General features: G+C 37.5%; 1 protein-coding gene across 4 annotated transcripts in view; it reads right to left on the bottom strand.

Annotated features, from left to right (window-relative positions):
- pcdh11 (protocadherin 11) overlaps nucleotides 1–18,297 on the bottom strand; it is a 170,116-nt gene that overhangs the window by 56,086 nt on the left and 95,733 nt on the right. For 2 of the 4 annotated variants that reach the window (XM_007550385.2, XM_016670584.1), the window contains 3 exons: nucleotides 16,696–16,731; nucleotides 15,354–15,425; nucleotides 7,315–7,513 (listed from right to left, as the gene is read on the bottom strand). In XM_007550385.2, coding sequence (XP_007550447.1) covers nucleotides 7,315–7,513; nucleotides 15,354–15,425; nucleotides 16,696–16,731 — 307 coding nt within the window. The remainder of the gene's footprint in view (nucleotides 1–7,314; nucleotides 7,514–15,353; nucleotides 15,426–16,695; nucleotides 16,732–18,297) is intronic. The other 2 variants (XM_016670583.1, XM_016670585.1) reach the window with 1 other exon arrangement.

Raw genomic sequence — 18,297 nt, 5'->3', positions numbered from 1 at the left:
TTCATATTTCTTATCCGCCGTTTTATGAGGTTTAACATTCTGTTCAGGCCATTTCAGTTTAAGAATCACAGAGTCAGTGAATGGAACAAAGTGAATTGTTGGCTGAGGCCCTTTGAGGGTTTATCCTTGTTTGAAGTCTCTCTCCAGCCCTGCTGAGTTCAGAATACATTGTTCCGAGATGTGATCAAAGTTGGCACCTATTGATCCCTCTTCAAGCCAGACACAAGACTTACCGAACATGGTAACAACTTTGGGATGAGTATTCTAATTGTGCAGTGCCCATAAGAAAAACTCAGCATACAGTGGCGCTAAATCAATTTGAAACCGATGCTTAAACATGGCAGTTACTGTTCAAGTTGAACTAATTCTCGCTAATATCTCTGCTGGGCTTGTCCTGCTGAGATCTGGATTATCGGCACAAGAAAGAAGCCTTCTCAACTTCATAGTCGCCTTCTGTAAGGGAACAAAGACGATACCCTAATGGTGCAAAAAGAAGGATTCTAAAATGACACTTTTTTAAAGGTTTGAAGGAGGCTAGAGAGAGATTTCTGCAAGCTGAGTTGACTCCTCCAGATCAATAGCTTGTCTGTCTCTCTCTCCCTCTCTCTCATTTCAAGACAACTGGTGTGGCATTTGAACCAGATAAAATGGGGCTTCCCCTCCACCTCACCTCTGAGAACAGAACACTTCCACCAAATCCCAGTCGGTTGAGAAGGAAACAGATGAGTCCATTTAAATCCTTTCTAACTCTGGCGGTCAAAAAAAAAGAAAGAAAAAAAAGGGGGACAGAGGAAGAAAAAAATTATCTGAAATAATCTTAAAAAGAGAGGTCCAATCTACGTAGGTATATCTCCCCTGATGCTTCAGGTATTCCCACTGTCGCATAAGTAACACGTTTTGGGAGCCATAAGGCACAGGTTTTTATTTATTTATATCAAAGAGAGAATACATGTCTGGAAGCATAATGGTGGAAAAAGAAAATGATCTGGAGAAGTTGGTGCGCAGATTGTCAGATAACTGTAGCAAAACGAATGGCCTGCATAACGATTTCATGTGCTGCATGAATTAAATATCCACATCACTTTACGAATAAATCTGATACCATGAGAATATGTAAGGTCATGGCGTGAAACAAATGAGAAAAACTTTCTCCAATCCTTCAACCACCAGCGATGTACCCTTAAGCAAGGCACTTCACTCTTTAATTACTGTGGAGAAACTGTTCATTTGTCAGCTGTAGATGATGTGAGTGCCTGGAAAAAGCACAAGGTTGAACTGGCACTTATTAAGTGTGGCATTGCTATTAAAGAGAACGCCCGCTCAGCCAACCTCGCTTGAATAAAAGTGTGGGAAAAAAAAAAAAAAAAAACCCTCAACAGTCCTACAACAGTTCATCATATTTCTAACCTGTGGTCAGCCAATTATCTAGCTCTTGCTGCATTACTGGACTTCTGACTCTGAACAAGGGTCCTCTTTTTCCTTGCATGTCAGCTTAGTCTTCCCCCCTGGTCGCTGATGACATTGTAACACTAATTACGACTAATTGTTCTATGCTGAATGGATTTAGTCACATTGCAAATGATATGGCATTGGTCAGTGTCACAATGTTTCCCCAGAAAAATTCAGCGGGGAATGGAAATTTGCACAAATGAATGTAATTAAGAAGCACATTCATTACATCTAATTGCATATGAGAACCCTCAAAGTGAAACTGAGATTGGGCTCATATGAATAATTAATATAGCCAACTGTACTGAATAGTGTAACATTTTTCTTATTACACAATCACGTGCTAAGCAAACTGTATGAACGACAAAATGCACTTTGCTTTTTTCTGGAACCAGCATATAACTTTGTTGTCTCCTCTACTAGAAATACCTTTGTACTGGATGATTTCATTAGGACTATTACAATTCAGACTGTAATTGTTAACATGCTTTTTTCAATGACACATGGAGGACTGGGAGAATGTCAGTGAAGTGCAAGACCAGGTTAGTGGTCTAAAAGTTAAGTGAAGGAGGTCAGAAGATGTGCCTTGGGTATTGAGGAGTCACCTGCGTCAACATCCCTGGAAAAGCTTAATCTAGGTTTGGATAGGAGACGTCATTTTCAAACCATGGATTCCGGAGCAGCAGTGTGGCTTTTGTCCTTGCTGTCAAACAGTGGACCAAATTCTTATTCTCATGGCGTTGCTAATGAAGTCATGGAACTTGGTTATGTGGGCCACAAGTGTTTTATGGGTCCAGAGAAGACTTAATTAGAAAAAGGCAGTTTGTTCCCTCCAGGTTAGCAGGTAGTTTTTGCCTTATGCTGAAGAATCGATCTATCTTGGTATCTGGTTCACGAGTTATGCTCAGACTGGACAGGGGTGGACAGATGAGTTGTAGCCTTGTCTGCCCGTTACGTTCTGGTCATGGTGAAGAAAGACCTAAGGTCACATCCTTCTCCGTTTACTGCTGTCTTTATGTTCCAACCCTTACCTACGGTCGTGAGACATGAGATGTGGATTATGACTGAAAGAACAAGACCATGGATACAATTGGTTAAAGTGACGTAGGTCTTTAGTGTTGCTGGACTCAGCTTTAGATTTATGGCAAGAAGCTTGGCCATCCGGAGTTGGCTTAGAGTTGAGCGTCTGTCCTTCTGAATGTAAAATGTGTAAATTGAGGTGTTGTCTGCATCTAATTGGGATGCCCCTGAAGGCCTCCCATTGGAGGTTATCCAGGGACATGTCAATGGGAGAAGAAATCTAAGAGATCTAAGAACAAGTTGGCGGTACTAGGTTTCTCATCTGGCCTGGGAGCACCTCTGCCAGAAAAAGCTGTTTCTCTTATTGCGCTGTCACCTCCAAGATCTATGCTTGATAAAATAAACTTCAATCATGATCCAGTTTTGAACCGACTACCATATATTTCTATGTAGATTTTCTTACAAAAGAAGTTTCAAAAGTCAAGCCCCTATGACCAAGTAAAACAGCCTTTTCCAAAGCCTAAAAGGCTTCAAATTGTGCTATTGTCTAATCAGATTACTTGTCTCTCGGTATCAGAAATCATAAAATATTATGTGGATAGAAATCACTCACAAAACAACTGATCACAATCTGTAAGTTGATAAACTTGTACCTTCTTTTCAAGTCTTTAGATTTGCAATGCATCACGGACTACGTTTAAAACTTTAATCTTATTAATCTTGCAGTATTTAAACGGGATTGGCTTATTTTAATAGCAGATTAGATCTCAGACAGACAAAGTGGTCATTTGAAAGCCATATGCTACAGATTAACATACGGCACTTTGGTGTATGGCTTTTCTCGTGTGTCTTTGGGAGACTAATGCCCCACATCGGAACCGCTTTTAGTGAACTGCTTGTAAGTGGGCAAAAAGCACAAGCTCCTAAATCCCCAAAACTCAGACAACAGGAGAAAGAAATAAGTGTATTACAAATCATCAAGAGGAAAACAAAAAACAAAAAAAAAACATGTATTGTTAGAAAAATGTTGGGGATTTAGAGTCAGGGATTTGCTCCCACTTTGGTAGACTTTGTCTCAAGGCTTAAAAGTGATTGTTGTTTTCCACATGATGATTTGTACCATTTTTTTTATTGCATTGCATGTCAGAATTGCTGGGATGGCATTAAGTGAGCAGCAAAAATAAAATAAATAAAAAAAGAAATTCACTCCAAAAGTAGCTTAAGAGAAGCCATGAAGTCAGTGGTCACTGTTAAGACAAATATCAACATATCCACAGATAAAAATGACTTAGCTTAACTGGGTCAAGCATCATGTTCTAATATCCAGACTTTCTGCTATTTGCAATTCTGGGAAATATGTGTCAAAACAAATTGAGTTCAATTGTGGGAGAGGAAAATCAACTGTAACTCAAAACATTACAGAAATGCACAGCAAGCAAAAATAAATATTGTTTCTTTGGTGAGGGAGGGCATATATATTTTTCTGTCTTTTACATCACAAAGCTCAAATTCATCTAGAAGGTCAGACACAATTTAAATGGTTGGACATTTTAATGCCATAAAAGGTTGTCAAATATGTGAGGAGGCTGGATGCAAATTATGTTAATCTGTTTGTTGGGACAGAGACGGAGCAATCAAACCTTTCGAAACAAAACGTGACAAGAAAAGCGACGGCACAAGAGTGATGGCAGGGTGGCAAATAAAGCCTGGAGGGGGAGGCAAGAGCCCATAAAATGAACAGCCACCCAGCTCATAAATAATAGAAACATAAAATGTCATATGAACTTTATTTCAAGAGAAGGTGGTCTAATAAAGATGCAGGTTTAAAGAGGAGTCGAGAAATTCATTGTCATAAGAAGGCCACGTGGCTTGCCTTTGGCACAGAAAATTATTCAGTGCGAGTTGACATTCAGATCCAAGCTGTACCTTTACAGAACAATACAACTTGTGACTCCAGAAACTATGCTCCTACCACTCCTCTTTAATATCTTTATTTCTTTTGGTTCACTTTCCATCTTTCCTCTGCTATGTTTCCTTTTTTTTTTTTTTTTTTCTTCTGGTTCTCCCTGCTTTACAAATTGAGACAATATGATAAGAAATTGAAGCCGCCGTGCCGTTCTGGTGCTCATTGATAAAACCATATCTAATCCATCTTAGGCCCCCTTCTGTCACCAAACGCACTCATCTCCGAGACCGTCAATGCACACGAGAGCTGTCTTCACTTTGAACTGAGCAGAACAGAGTCAAGAGTTTATCTGACTTAACTTGTGGAAGACGAAACGAAGCTGGGCGATTCAGACGACTTTGTCTTGGAATGATGCAAAAAATGTCAGAGTAAGCGCGATATTCAGCTGCACTTGATGGTAAATGTTTAGCTGGAATGCACATTGAATGTAAACTACGTAGTGTCTGGATTTCAAGGACCCTTGTATGTCTGAGAATTTTAATATATGTGTTGTGATACTGATGAATTGCATAACAATACGAGTATGGATATTCAATAAATCTCCCCGTTGTCTTTAAACGCCGTCCTTGAATATGATCACGTCTTGTCAGCTTCAACAAGCTTTTAACACGTTTTCAGTGAGAATTACATTGACATTCGTAAAATCGCTGTGATAACAGAGGATTAGAAGGAGCTTTGTGGTCAAGTAACTAAAAATAGCTGTTCTGATATCCAATTACTGACATTAGACTCTGGCATTGCGCTCACTTTATGGTGCTTCTTAGTGAAGCGATTTGTAAAAATACACAAGCATTTATCACATCAGCATTGCTCCCGACCTTAAAACTAATGCACTTCGGCAAACACGGCCCAGGGGGAAATGTGGATAATAACTGTATGTTTGAGTTGTTTTATGAAGTATTACATGTTTATGTCTCTGAATATTAATGAAACGTTGAATAATTGCATCTGCGTCTAAATGAATCACATACATGAATCACCGCCGTCGACACTGTGAATGCATTAAAACGAACAGCCTGGGAAAAAGAGGTTTGATCTAAGGATGTATGTTTAAGTGTTTGTTGTATGCAGAGGTACAGGTGCATTAAAAAAACATGGGGGTGAGTTAAGTTACAAAATGCACTTCCTACGGGGAACATTTTTCCAAATTGCTAAAGCCTCTGTATGAAAATGATGAAGGCTGTCACACCGACACTCCAGCCTCAGAAATGCCAGACCAGCTGCTGGGGAAGAACCCGGGCCTGTTGTCTCACTTACAACAGCGACACAGTGACTGCACTACATGTGGGTGTATGCAAAGCTATCCGTTTTTTGCTGTCCTGTATATTCTTTTTTTCAGCTACATAGAACGAAAAACATTCTCTGACAGGTAATTCAGAGTTATGTTGAAAGCAATGCTGACAATCGCACACACACAGAACCACAGAAGGACTAAACGCATGTGCAGAAATGAGCCTTTGTCCTGTCTGCAGAATGTGATGCAAGGTAACCTGAAGAAAATAAAATCTGACTCAATGGGACTGGAATATCCATCTTGAACAGAGGAGGTGGCACTCAGAATAACCTTGTCCGTTCTGCGGTGAGGCAAAATAATTTCGTCAATATCACTGCTGCTGATAAAAGTGCTTTGGATCGCCAATGCCAATGCTAGAAAATTTCCTCTTTTTTTCCCCTCCAGCAAGTTTCTTGAACAGGGATAAAAAAAAAAAAGAGAGAGAAAGTATTGTATACGCATGAGGAAGAAGTTGACGCTTTTTATGGGGAACATCGCTGGGCAGTAAGCCATGCAGTGACAGCTGTCTTGTGAATCATTTACGAAAATCTCAGCAACAAAGTTCCCACCTCAGGGGTACAATTCACAGCATTCATTACACAGCCAAGCTCTCAACATTTACAAAAATCAGCCCTACAAAATTTATTTTCTTTAATAACTGTAGCTCGGTGCTAATTAACCCATTTATTTGTGAATCTAAAATGAATGCGGTGGTTTTTGGTTTATTTTCAAGAAAGAAAATCTGTGAAATAGAACACACAGAACATTACTGCAGTTCCAAAATGTGAAGCATGCATTTCACTGTAGAATGCTTCAGTCAGGTTCAGTCAGTATGTATTGTGTGTTTCACACTTTTCTCAATGTGATGTCATACTTCTGAGAAATTACTGAAAATGGTTTCTTGTGGGCTTTTTATAAACATAGAATAGGCTTCAAAATTCTCAAACTGAGTTTAAACCTTTCTTTAGTTTTGAAAAATACACTTAATGCAAATTATATGCTATTTTGAATCATATAGATAAATATGTGTTGTCTGTTCTTAAGCGCAGGAATAGTCCTTCACTTATTTACCAAATCACAAGACGCATGATCACATTGCAACTCAAGATCTTCAACCTGTGGTCTGCAGCAATATTTTCTTAAAGTGGTTAAACTGTCACATCACAGGGAAATGGACATTGTTATTAGTTAATGTGCATTCAGTGGTACAGTCTATTTCAATAGAAAATCTAATTGTTCTGACACTGATGGATAACCTTTCATGTTTACTCGTGGTTCCTACATGCAGAGTCATACATGTATCCTTAGCAGAAAGCCATATGCTCCGTATCAAAAAACATATCTGCTCTCAACACTGGGAGAGCACAGTCCAAAATGTGCAGCTGGCTTGTATTAGGCGTTTGACAAGAATCGCCTGCTTGTTTAATCTTTGCAAGGCTGTTTTGTCATAATCAAACTTTAAACAGTAGCTATAAGTATTAGTGCCATTTAAAATCATAGATGGTGAAATCAAATCGTCAGCATTTGAAGTCACAAAAAAATAAATAAATAACACAAAGTGACATGTTTGCTTGCTCTCTCAAAAATGCAAAAGATCGCTACTCACTAGATTCAGGGTCTGAATTTCCGTCTCCCTCGGTGCGACTATTAGGTGACGCTTGCTCAAAGTACTCCTCCTGGGGGAAGCTGAGGGGCAGAGGCTGGGTGGCACTGGCTGTGCTGCTGGGCTCAGCGTCCCCAAGCCCGCTGTCACTGCAACTTTCCTGGGAACCATCCGGAAGATGGAAGGTCACACGACGTTGGGTCTACGGAAGATAAACAGACAACAGTCTTATGAGAGACAAGCTAAAGACACAAGCCATTAAAGAGGACTCATAGTCCTGTGGTTAGTGATTCATTTACAGACATTAAAATACCATCTCCATTTTTGTCTGACAATAAGCATTGCATCGGAGAACGTACAAACTTTAAATTGGATGGTATTTTTCCTCTTGCAAGGGGGTTTAAATGAGAACCTCACAGCAAGATCTACAAAGCTAAAGAAAGAGAGGGAGAAATCTCCTCTGGCGAGGAACATTGTTGTTCAATATTTCAAAATGTAATATCTGAAAGCATTGAGCGCTGTAGTCAAAATTCTGGTCACCTCGGTTACACTAAGGAGAAGACAGAAAAAGCAGAGGTAGCTTATCTCAAAACAATGCCACATTATTCCAAAGACCATCTGCATGTATTTTATCACTTGAGCTAGACGGAAAAAAAAAAAAAATAGTGTTTTGTCTTGGTAGCTGTTTCTTCTGTGCCCATGAGTGAGTGTGTGTGTTTGCGTGTGTGTGTGGGTATGTATGAATATACCATCTTAAAAGCCCACAGTGTGTCTCTAAACCAATGTAATTATCAATTCAAAGTGTAACCCATGACCCTAGTTTCTACTACGTTGACTTCCGTGTGTTTCTTTTGAAAAAAAAAAAAACAAAAAAAACTGACTGGCTCATTTACTGGTCACCAGAGGGAAACATAACAGGAGTGTGCTGTTTTAAGATATGTAGAGCCTGTTATTGGAAAAAGCATTCTAGCGAATTCCTCAGTTCAAAGAGGCAAATTCTCCACACTTCCACAAACAAAGACTATTAACATCATCATGAACGGTGGCAGCAATGGTTGTTGATGGGTGGATGGGAATATTTAGAAGATATTAAGTGCCTAAATGTATTAAGAGTAGCATGATTAACACCACATCGATCATCGTCACCTCCTTCCAACGCTGAAATATGACCAAACTTTATCTTGTCATTAGAGCCGCTAATTGAGAGAAATTGAGAGAGCGACCTCATAACCCAGAACTGCTTCTGGTCTGTTGAGTCTATTGAATTACTTTCCAGCTAATAAAGTAACCGCAAGACTTATAATTGAGGACCTCTTTGATACTCTTCCTGAGAATAGATGGGATGTGTGTTAACAGGTTGAACCATGTCCTAATTTTTCCGCTCACCCAATTTAGGCACAAAGGAGGTAGAAAAAAAAAAACATGTGTATAGGCTGAGACTTTGATTTGTAAAAGTCGTTGGGATCACATGAGTGTGTGTGTGTTTTCCTCTGAACAGTGCGGGGCCCTTTGATTTCTCCAGAGGTTTGCAGAAGTTCATGTTGCAACCTTTCTGTGGGGCTACAAAAGAAAACGGGTCCTGTATGTGGCAATGTGTGACAACACATCAACAATTCTTAGAGTAAAAGAACCACACAGTTTTGGTCATTGATATAGCGAAAAAAAACAAAAAAAAACATTCAAACAGACACACAGGTAAATAAAAAAAAAACATTCAGACAGACACACAGGTAAATACTTTGACTTTCATGATGGGCAAGTAGACATTTCATAATCCAGTAACAGTTTCTCAAACTGTACTGTCAAAGTAAAACACATTAGAATTACAGTGACTTGCAAAAGCATTAATTTGCCATGAACCTTTTTTTTTTTTACATTACATAATGTATTTTAGGGGAGTTTGTGATAAAGTAACAAGTCATTGCAGAGTTTCAAAAAAATAAAACTTATTTATTTTTGCACAAAATTACATTAAAAATCACTACTACTGACTCTGGCTGAGTAAGAGCTTAGCAGTCCTGTAAAACATAATTACAGGACGAGATGGAGCATATCTCAGTTTTAACAAATTTTTAAGTCTTGCCACAGAATCTCAATTGGACTGTGCTTTGGAATTTGACAGCTATTTTAACACATGAATATGCTTTGATCAGAACCATGTGATTGTAGCTTTGACTGTATGATTCATTTTGTTGTCCAGGTCTCTGACACAATCTCAAGTATTTTGAGCCTTTGAATAGGTTTTATAACAGGACTGTACTTACCCCCCATCCATCTTTCCCTCAACTCTGAACAATGTTCCCGTTCCTTTTGAAAAGCCTCGTCACAGAATGATGCACCATTTTGTACCATAAGTAAGAAGCGTTTTAGGGTGATGTTGTATTAGCTTCCCTCAATATGTAGGATTTTGCAAACATTAAAGAAGAGTTTTTAAGACTATTTTTTAACAATGGTTCCCTTCTTGGCACTCCTTTATAAAGGCCAGATTTACCCTGATTGGTCTGGTTTGTTTCGTGGTCACCATGAGGATGTCTCTTTACTACTGTTCCCTTGGAAACCTCAAATGTCTTCATGGAACAGCTGTATTTATACTGAGATTAAAATACACACAAATTGAGTTTTCTTAGTAAAAGACTTGACCTTTGTATCCCCACATAATGACTTGTTTAACATCACATTATGGAGAAGCTAAAGTGCAAAATGTATTTATTTATTTTTTTTGCTTTGGCTATTGCATTGCACTTTTATTCAGAGCTTTGTTCAAACTGATGAGACGTCTTTCAAAGCAAATACAACGGGTGTGCAAATGACTATCTTAATTTTCTTCATCGCTATAGCAACAAAAGCAAGATACAAGTCCTGAATTAAAGACATCATTAACACATGCTTCTTTGAGCTCAGGAGGAGGTGATGCTCCTCTTTTCACATATTTCCCCCCTCAGCAACTACAGTGTACTGATAAACGCATATTGTTTCTCCACAAGAACAAACAAGGGCTGTAAAGCAGGTGAATGGAAGATTAAAATAAACTCAAGCTCTAATGAAGGACAGGCTGCCAAAAACCAAGCAAAAAAGCCTCATTTGAAAACTATCAGAAAGGGTCGACTAGCCTAAATCCACACAATTAGCTCCCTGAAAGCGATTTTCAAACCCCGTGATGTTGAAACAGCCAGCTAAATATTCTATTTACTTGATTCATCAAGATCCTGAGGCAAATCTCTCGTTGTCTGGATTTGTTGGTAAGAACATAAGGAATAAGGAAAATAAGGGAGAAGGAAAGGCCAGGCAGTGAAAGTGATTTCAACTGACAACGATTACAAACAAAACCTTTATGTTGTGCTGTATCTATTGGGAAAAGAAATAGTATTCTTCTCTCACCTGGTTTAAATTTTATGTGACCAGAAATGAAAAGAATTAATGGACTTTGTGAAACAAATATTTTCCTTTCTTGATTTTACATATTATTTCCTAAGACAAAAAAAAATGAGCTAGATACCTTACTGGCAAGTTGCAGAGCTCTGAGTGCCATGTTTGCAAAAGCTTTCAAGTAGTCTAAATATCTACTTGTTCTCAAACAGCTTTGGCAGCTGTTTCTGAAATTGCTGGAGGATGCAAGCTAAAGCATTGCCCAGGTTCCAGGAAAAGAAAGGGCCCACTACAGAGGGTTGGCAGCACCACAAGAAAAGCACGACTCCTTCTCCACGTGATTGCAATTATTAAAACAAAAAAAAAAAAAAAAAAAACTTGCTCCAACAATGACATCCAGAATCTATTAGAACAAACAGCTGCGCGTGACAATTAGGACATAATCACTTTGCGTAAAGGGAGTGTCTTCCTGTTTTTTTTTTCAGACTTCTGTTTATTCAAGCCCATTCAAGCTGATGCCAGATGTGAAAAAAAAAAGCCTAATTTGGTTTCATGATGTGCTCAATACCAAGTTATTCAGAGTTACAATGTTAATTAGGATTAACTACCATTATTGGGTCTTGAATAAATAAAACTTTTGCTCCCAGTGGTAATGATTGATGTGAATAAAACATTAAGACAAACAAAACGGAGGAAAACAAACAACCAGGAGTCAAGGTGAGGGTTTTGTCAAGCATGATCACTTATTTAGAGAAGCTGCCAGAAATCCATAAAGCAAAGACAAGCTGCAGTAAGAGATATCAAGACCAAACAAAGCCCTTTGAGTCAGACAAAACACTGCCTTTAGAAGTATGTACACAGAGATAAAATAAACAGCAGAAATGCACGCCAATTTCTAGCATGTAACCTGCCAGAAAATCCCATCCCGCTGCACCCCCACCACCAAACACCTCCAGTAACCACGCAGACGAGGCAGGATTCACGGGTTACTAGATTAGGAGTCCGTTACATTGAGATAGAGGACTGGAGGCTAAGTGCCTGCCACCTCGTCCTTTTCTGACCACAGCTCTTTGAGTTTTATTATACCATGCACTTTACCTTGACTATCACTCTCTCCAAACAGCAAAGAAGTCGGCGCAGCACGGAAAAGGACTTGGCTGACAACCACCTCACTTTGAGTGATAAACAGGGACCACTTAGAAGTGAATCAGGGGAGATTGGCTCTGCCATTTCAGATAAGGATCACCTCACGGGCACACCTAGACCTGCATAAATCTGCTCCGAGGAGATGGTGATTTGTTACATCACACATGAAGAGGGAAGAAGGAAAAAAAAAAATCTATAAAGGAATACCTCGATCCAAAGCGGAGTGTCTCCCCATATTCTATGATGTCAAAAATGTGCATCAACAGAAACTGCTGGCAGATGACACTTTTTCAGAGCTGAGTTTTTTTCTGTTACACGTTGTTCCATTGCAGCCCAATACGTGTTAGGAAATGTGTGTCTGGGGGTGAGCCGATGGTTTAGCAGGAACACGAGTGAAGGAGGTGATTCTGACAAGGGCGTCGGTAGAATGAGGAGTGATTTGTGACGAATCAAATGAATTTTCATCAATTTATTCTGCTATTGACTCATCTGCGATAGAGATGCACTGACCACTATGACAAAACAAAACACATTACCAATAAGAAGACATGAGTGTTTTGATACAAATGCTAAACCACAACTTTGTAAGTTTGCAGCTTAAAGATAAACAGATTTTATTGTAATTTTACGAGCTATGAACAAAAACTTTTATACATTACAAATTTTAAGTGGAAGGAAAACATTTTTTTGGGGTTTTTTTTATAAATAAGAATCTGAAAACTGTGGCATAGTTATTCATATAGATCTACTGAATCAATGATTTTTAGAAAAACAGTTGTAGCTGTAACATTACATTTACAGCTACAACTTTTGGGGGTATATCCTACCAACTTTGTACATCTAGAGTAAATCCATCGTACTTCTTACGTGTAGAATAGCTTATGATCAGACAAAACAGATTAGCTTTCCCTCTGATTTGCAATTTGACTTGTTTGGAGTTTGACTAGATCATTCCAACACAAGAATTTATTATGATGCAAGTCGCAATTATAGTTCTGTCTCTAAGTTTAGAGTCATTTTTCTATTGAGAGGTGAAGATTAGTCCCAGTCTTAAGCCTATATTGCAATTTCTTCAAAGTTTGATGTGTACCATATTTAGCTCTGTGTTATCCTCCTTCCATCTTGACTTAATCTCAGCGCTCTCAAAGTTATTTAAAGCTTTGGGATATGGCTTTATCTATTCCTGTTTTAAAAACTTTGTCTCACCTATATAAAACTATAGATATAGACTAGTCATATCTAGTCATAAATCCTGATGAATCCAATCAGTTAAGTAGCTTACAGTCTTCAAACCATGAGAACTTTATGCTTTTAAACTCTGACAAGGCAGAAGTTGTCATATTTGAAGCTGGACCTCTGGAAAAACAAGTTGCTTAGTCGATTTCTTGATCTGGATGAAATTGTAATAAAGTCGAGGACCTATGTGTTTTTTTGTTTGTTTGAATCCCGGAATAATTGTTCTATTCTTTCATCTCCAGAAATGCCAAAATTAGAAACAACCTGTCCAGGAAAGATTCTGAAAAATTACTACATGGATTTATCACTTCTGTAGTTCTTCTCTATGACGAAGTACACAAAATGCAGTTAAGCCTTCAGCTAATCCAAAACTCTGCGGCAAGAATTCTGATGAAAATTAAAGAGAGAGAACGCACTTATCCTATTTAACTTCCCTCCATTGGCTCCTTGTCAAGTCCAGAATAAAATTTAAGATTCCCCTTCTAACATACAAAGTCCTTAATAACCAAGCGTTAATAATCAAGCTCCATCCTGCATCTGATTGATCCAGATGTTCCTAACAAAGCATTTCACTCTCAGACCTCAGGTTTACCGGTCTCCATTTCTAAAAATAAGACTACTTTTGAAGACGCTTGTATTCAGAGCTATCAGACTGAGATAAGGTTGAATGCAAATAATGCACATAAAGCTGTAAAACTCATATACTCTTCTTTACTTTATGTTGGTCTATCACATGTTTGAGTTTGTGTTTATAACGTGACAGATACAAGACGTTTGGATACAATGTTCAGATTACCAGTAGAAATTAATGCAGATTACAGAGAATAGAAGCAATGCGCTACAACAACAAAAAAGCTAGAAAAGCTGAGCAGACAAACCTTTCTGTACAGAGCCTCAGCAATATTTTGCTGAAACTGAATAAAAGTTGGAGCTGCATACCCACTGTACGAACTTCAGGTAGAGAAAAACTTCTTTTTTTTTTTTCTGTCCAGTTGGCATTGACAAAGGATTGTTTAACCATCCAAAACTCATAAATAAGGGCAAAACTCAGACTACCATATAACAAATGAAATGGAGCAAAAAAAAAAAAGAACTCTGATTGTCAGATGCCACAACATAATCAGGATAAATGATAGTTTAAGTATGAAATTCTGCTGAGCTGCATATACTTAGATGCATAATGATATGAATACCAGCAAAGTTTGTTTCACAGTCAAATGCATTATACATTTTCTTAACTTTCCAAGAAGTATAGTAAGAAAAAGTTATTTTGATCTATTGTAGATTTTTAATGCATCGTCTGAACAAAGTACCCAACTCTTATCAGTCCCATTCATGAAATGCATCATTACAACACACAATCAATACAGCTGGAAGTTGCATTATGATCCATTTCCAGTAAGAAATATTATACATAAATGAGATAGCATGGGATGGATGTCCTGTACTTCGCCTTGCTTATCTTATTCCTGAAGAAGTTCCTTTTTGTTTTGAGTAGAATCTTTTTGATGTTCCTTCTCTAAACCCATGACCTCAGCTGAAAGTCAATATCCGTCCTTTGTCTCTTTTAAAGAAAGTGTGCTACATGACCGTAAAAAAAATATTCCCCACTCCTTCAAGTTTTTACAAAATGAAATCTTACATTTTTGTGGGAAATGAAATATCTGAGTTTTAATTAATGCTGTGAAAAACTTTCAATGGTCAGTCTCAGGAAGTGTTGAGCGGGCTTTTCTCAAAAAGTCTATATATACTCTGCTGCAGTGTTAGTTATTCAGAAAAAAGGGTAACACTTTATTTGAAGGGGTGTGCATAAGACTGACACGACACCGTCATAAACATGACATAACGCCTGTCATGAACATAAAGACGTCTTTGTGAATGTTTATCACAGTTGTCATTAAGTGTCATTCGGTAAATAATGACACTTTTAATGCAAAGTTGCTCTAAAAGTTGCATTAAAAGTCCATTAAAAATGCCAACTTTGCATGATTTTGTAAATCATAATTTAATGCAAAGTTGGCACTTTCAATGGGCTTTTAATGCAACTTTTAGAGCAACTTTGCATTAAAAGTGTCATTATTTACCGAATGACACTTCATGACAACATTCATAAACATTCATAAAGACGTCTTCATGTTCATGACAGGTGTTATGTCATGTTTATGACAGTGTCATGTCAGTCTTATGCACACCCCTTCAAATAAAGAGTTACCGAAAAAAGTTTATAGGTCTTAATCAGATATTTTTAAATGATTTTTTTTTTTTTAAGATGTTATCAGCAGGCAGTATCTTACCTGCAGTAGATAGTTGTCTGAGAAATCCGAGTTTGAAGAAAGATTTTTCATAGTTCTCACCACAGAGTCAAGCTAAAGGCAAATTAAAAAGAAAAAGAAAAAGATATTTCCACCACCTTAATTGCACAATTATTGACACACATTAGCTTATAAATATTCCCTCCCCCTATATATTTTTTTTTATTACATATAAATAAGACTATGGTTATTTGTTGGAAGGCTGGAAAACACTGTGGTAAATTTCTTAAGCAAATGGTAAACAGTATGAAATTGAAAAATATTAGACATATTGGTGCAATTTTCAGTTAAAATAACACAAAAATTATCTTCAGAAAACTTTATTCTAAAATTAATATTATTAGTGGGTAAGGGGGTTTAAGATGAGAAAACTTTGCCTGCTTTGACAACGCTTTCTACTTTGATTATTTTAGATGACTCTTCCAACTTACTGTGGATAAGATAGTGACTGCTCTTACAGACTCCACGTGTTTTCATGCTGAGATTCCAAATTCATGCTGTGTAAATTGTTTTCCCATTTCTTGGAAATGAACAACTTGACTCGTACAGTATATTGATTCACAGTTGTCATTGCAAGATCAATGTTTGCTATAGTAGAGATGGAAACAGATTGCTTGATTGCATTTTTGTGTTAAGATCTCATATTTACAAAACAAGTCCAAAACATCCCAACTCTGAATGGCAACAATGTATTTGGCAAGCTAAAGCGACTCTCTCGATGCCAACTTCAGATGTGTATGTTTAGTGGCCGAGATGAAAAGCTCACAGGAAATGGTAAGGGTGTTGGTATTGTTGAAAACATCGAAGAGTCAGAAACATTTGTTTTGTCAGTCACAAGCTGCATCACCATGATAATATTGAGCCTTGGGATCGTGATTGCATATTCCCCTGAAACGTAAGTTATATCTATTGCATGTAAACTTTAATGAATGGATGTATGGATGGATGGAAATAATGTTCCAACAATGTCACAATATTGCAGAACAAAGAAGAATTAAAAAAAATAAATAAACACATACAAAGGATATTCCATACTCTGTTTTCCTCTTATCAAATAATAAAGTAGGCCTAAAAAATATTTCAGTTCTCCACATTACAGACATGCCCTGCCCACATCTTCATAACCCAGCTTCAAAAGATCCTGAGCTATTCTTTTAGCAATAAGTGATTCTTATGCAAACATTTAAACTGAACAAAGATAATCAATGACGAGTTTAATTTCCTATAACTTCTATAGATGATTCACACAGACACATAGATCATGCCTAAGAGAGAACATGTAAAAAATAAAATAAAATAAAATAGGAGCATGTGTGAGACTTACATTCACAGAGGTTATCTTGCCAAGTTGACAGGCCTCCTGAAAGACAAGAACAATTCAGTTTGGATCAGTGGCTGGCTTTAATTTTTTTTTCAATATTTACTTTGGAAACAGATAGTTTGAGCTAACAAACAAAAATATGCTGGGAACATTTCAGTTCTGTTAGAGTCAGCTAGAGTTCACGGTTGACAACGTTACTGATTTGTGATTTTACCGTTATTTTTAAGTCAAAATTGGGAATAAGGGTATATATTGTTTTTTTTTGTTTTTGTTTTTAAATCAAATGCAGAGTTTGGTAGTGCTCAGTTGGCTTCCCAACAAAACATGTAAGGTAGTAGAAATCTCAGAAATATGAAGACTCAGGCAAACCTGACACTCTGACAACACAACAAATACATCTGGCACTTTGATAAAGATGTTTTCTCTGCATTTCAGAGAGGAAAGTGAACAGAATATCAAATGAAGCATCAAAAATTAACAATAAACAGCGACAAGCTTCTAAATTGGGAACAAAAGACACCCGCAAGCCTACAAAATAGCATCCTCTCTCTCTGGGGACTGAGATAACTCACAGAGAGATAAGAGTGTTTAATTTTTAATCACCAATTTAATTTTCTTTGTACTGTGTATAATAATCTGAAAATGCAACTTTATTTGCAAAGAAAATAAAAGAAGTCTGGCAGTGAGGACCCACTTAGTCAAGGGGAGAAGCCAAGAGGACTGCTGTGGGGAAACGGTCAAACAATGAACAGGAAACCAGTTCAACGCTTTATCCCACTACAATTGGCCATCACAGGACTCTGCTGCTGAGAGAGCAACAGCTATCAAACAGCTACCAAAGCTATTCACTAAAAACGAAAGGCTTCATTATGGTAACCAATAGATGAAAAAAACAAAAACAAATAAATAATCAAAAATGAGACTATCAAATTTCTAGAATATAAATAACAATATAAAGTGATGGAGACTGCATTGTACGTGCAAGACTTATTTATTAAAGAACAAATAAGAATAATTTCCATTCAGTATCAAGATGCTAAATGATTCATGCCTGTTGATAGTGAACCTGATCATGATGGAGGGCTGCTACTGTTAAAATACAGTTGTTTCGTCCCATACTTGCCATATTCCAGCTCAGTAGGAGGGATTGATACCACCTTAACGACTCAATGCAATCACTGGAGCTTTCATAAACAGATATTTTAACAAAAAAAAAACATTATACACCAAAAATATCTGCACTGTTAATGCTATGATTACTAAGTAGCATTGGATTCATTTCATACATCAGTATAACTGTATATAAACTGGAGTTGTCTGACCATAAAATGCCCTTTGCTTTGAATATAGACTGAGATGAAATGCATAGCTGTCATAGTCCCGCTTTTCAGGTGTTGGTAAGAAAGGTGTGTGTCTTTTTAGCAAAAATGTTTTAAGAACCACAATCTATTTACCAAGTAGTAGCTAGCTCTGGTGTTTTTGTTTAAGGGTGTGTGGGATTAAAAACAGAGGCAATACAGCAATAAAATTGCTTTTCTAGTTAGTCAAACATACAAGACCATAGGGATTGCCTTTTTGGCTCCCTGTCTCAGTTATGTCTAAATT

This window comes from Poecilia formosa, unplaced genomic scaffold (assembly GCF_000485575.1).
Source record: "Poecilia formosa unplaced genomic scaffold, Poecilia_formosa-5.1.2 Scaffold35, whole genome shotgun sequence".
Taxonomy (NCBI): domain Eukaryota; kingdom Metazoa; phylum Chordata; class Actinopteri; order Cyprinodontiformes; family Poeciliidae; genus Poecilia; species Poecilia formosa.
Note: the sequence above shows the minus strand (reverse complement) of the source record. Positions and strands in the feature narration are given on the sequence as shown.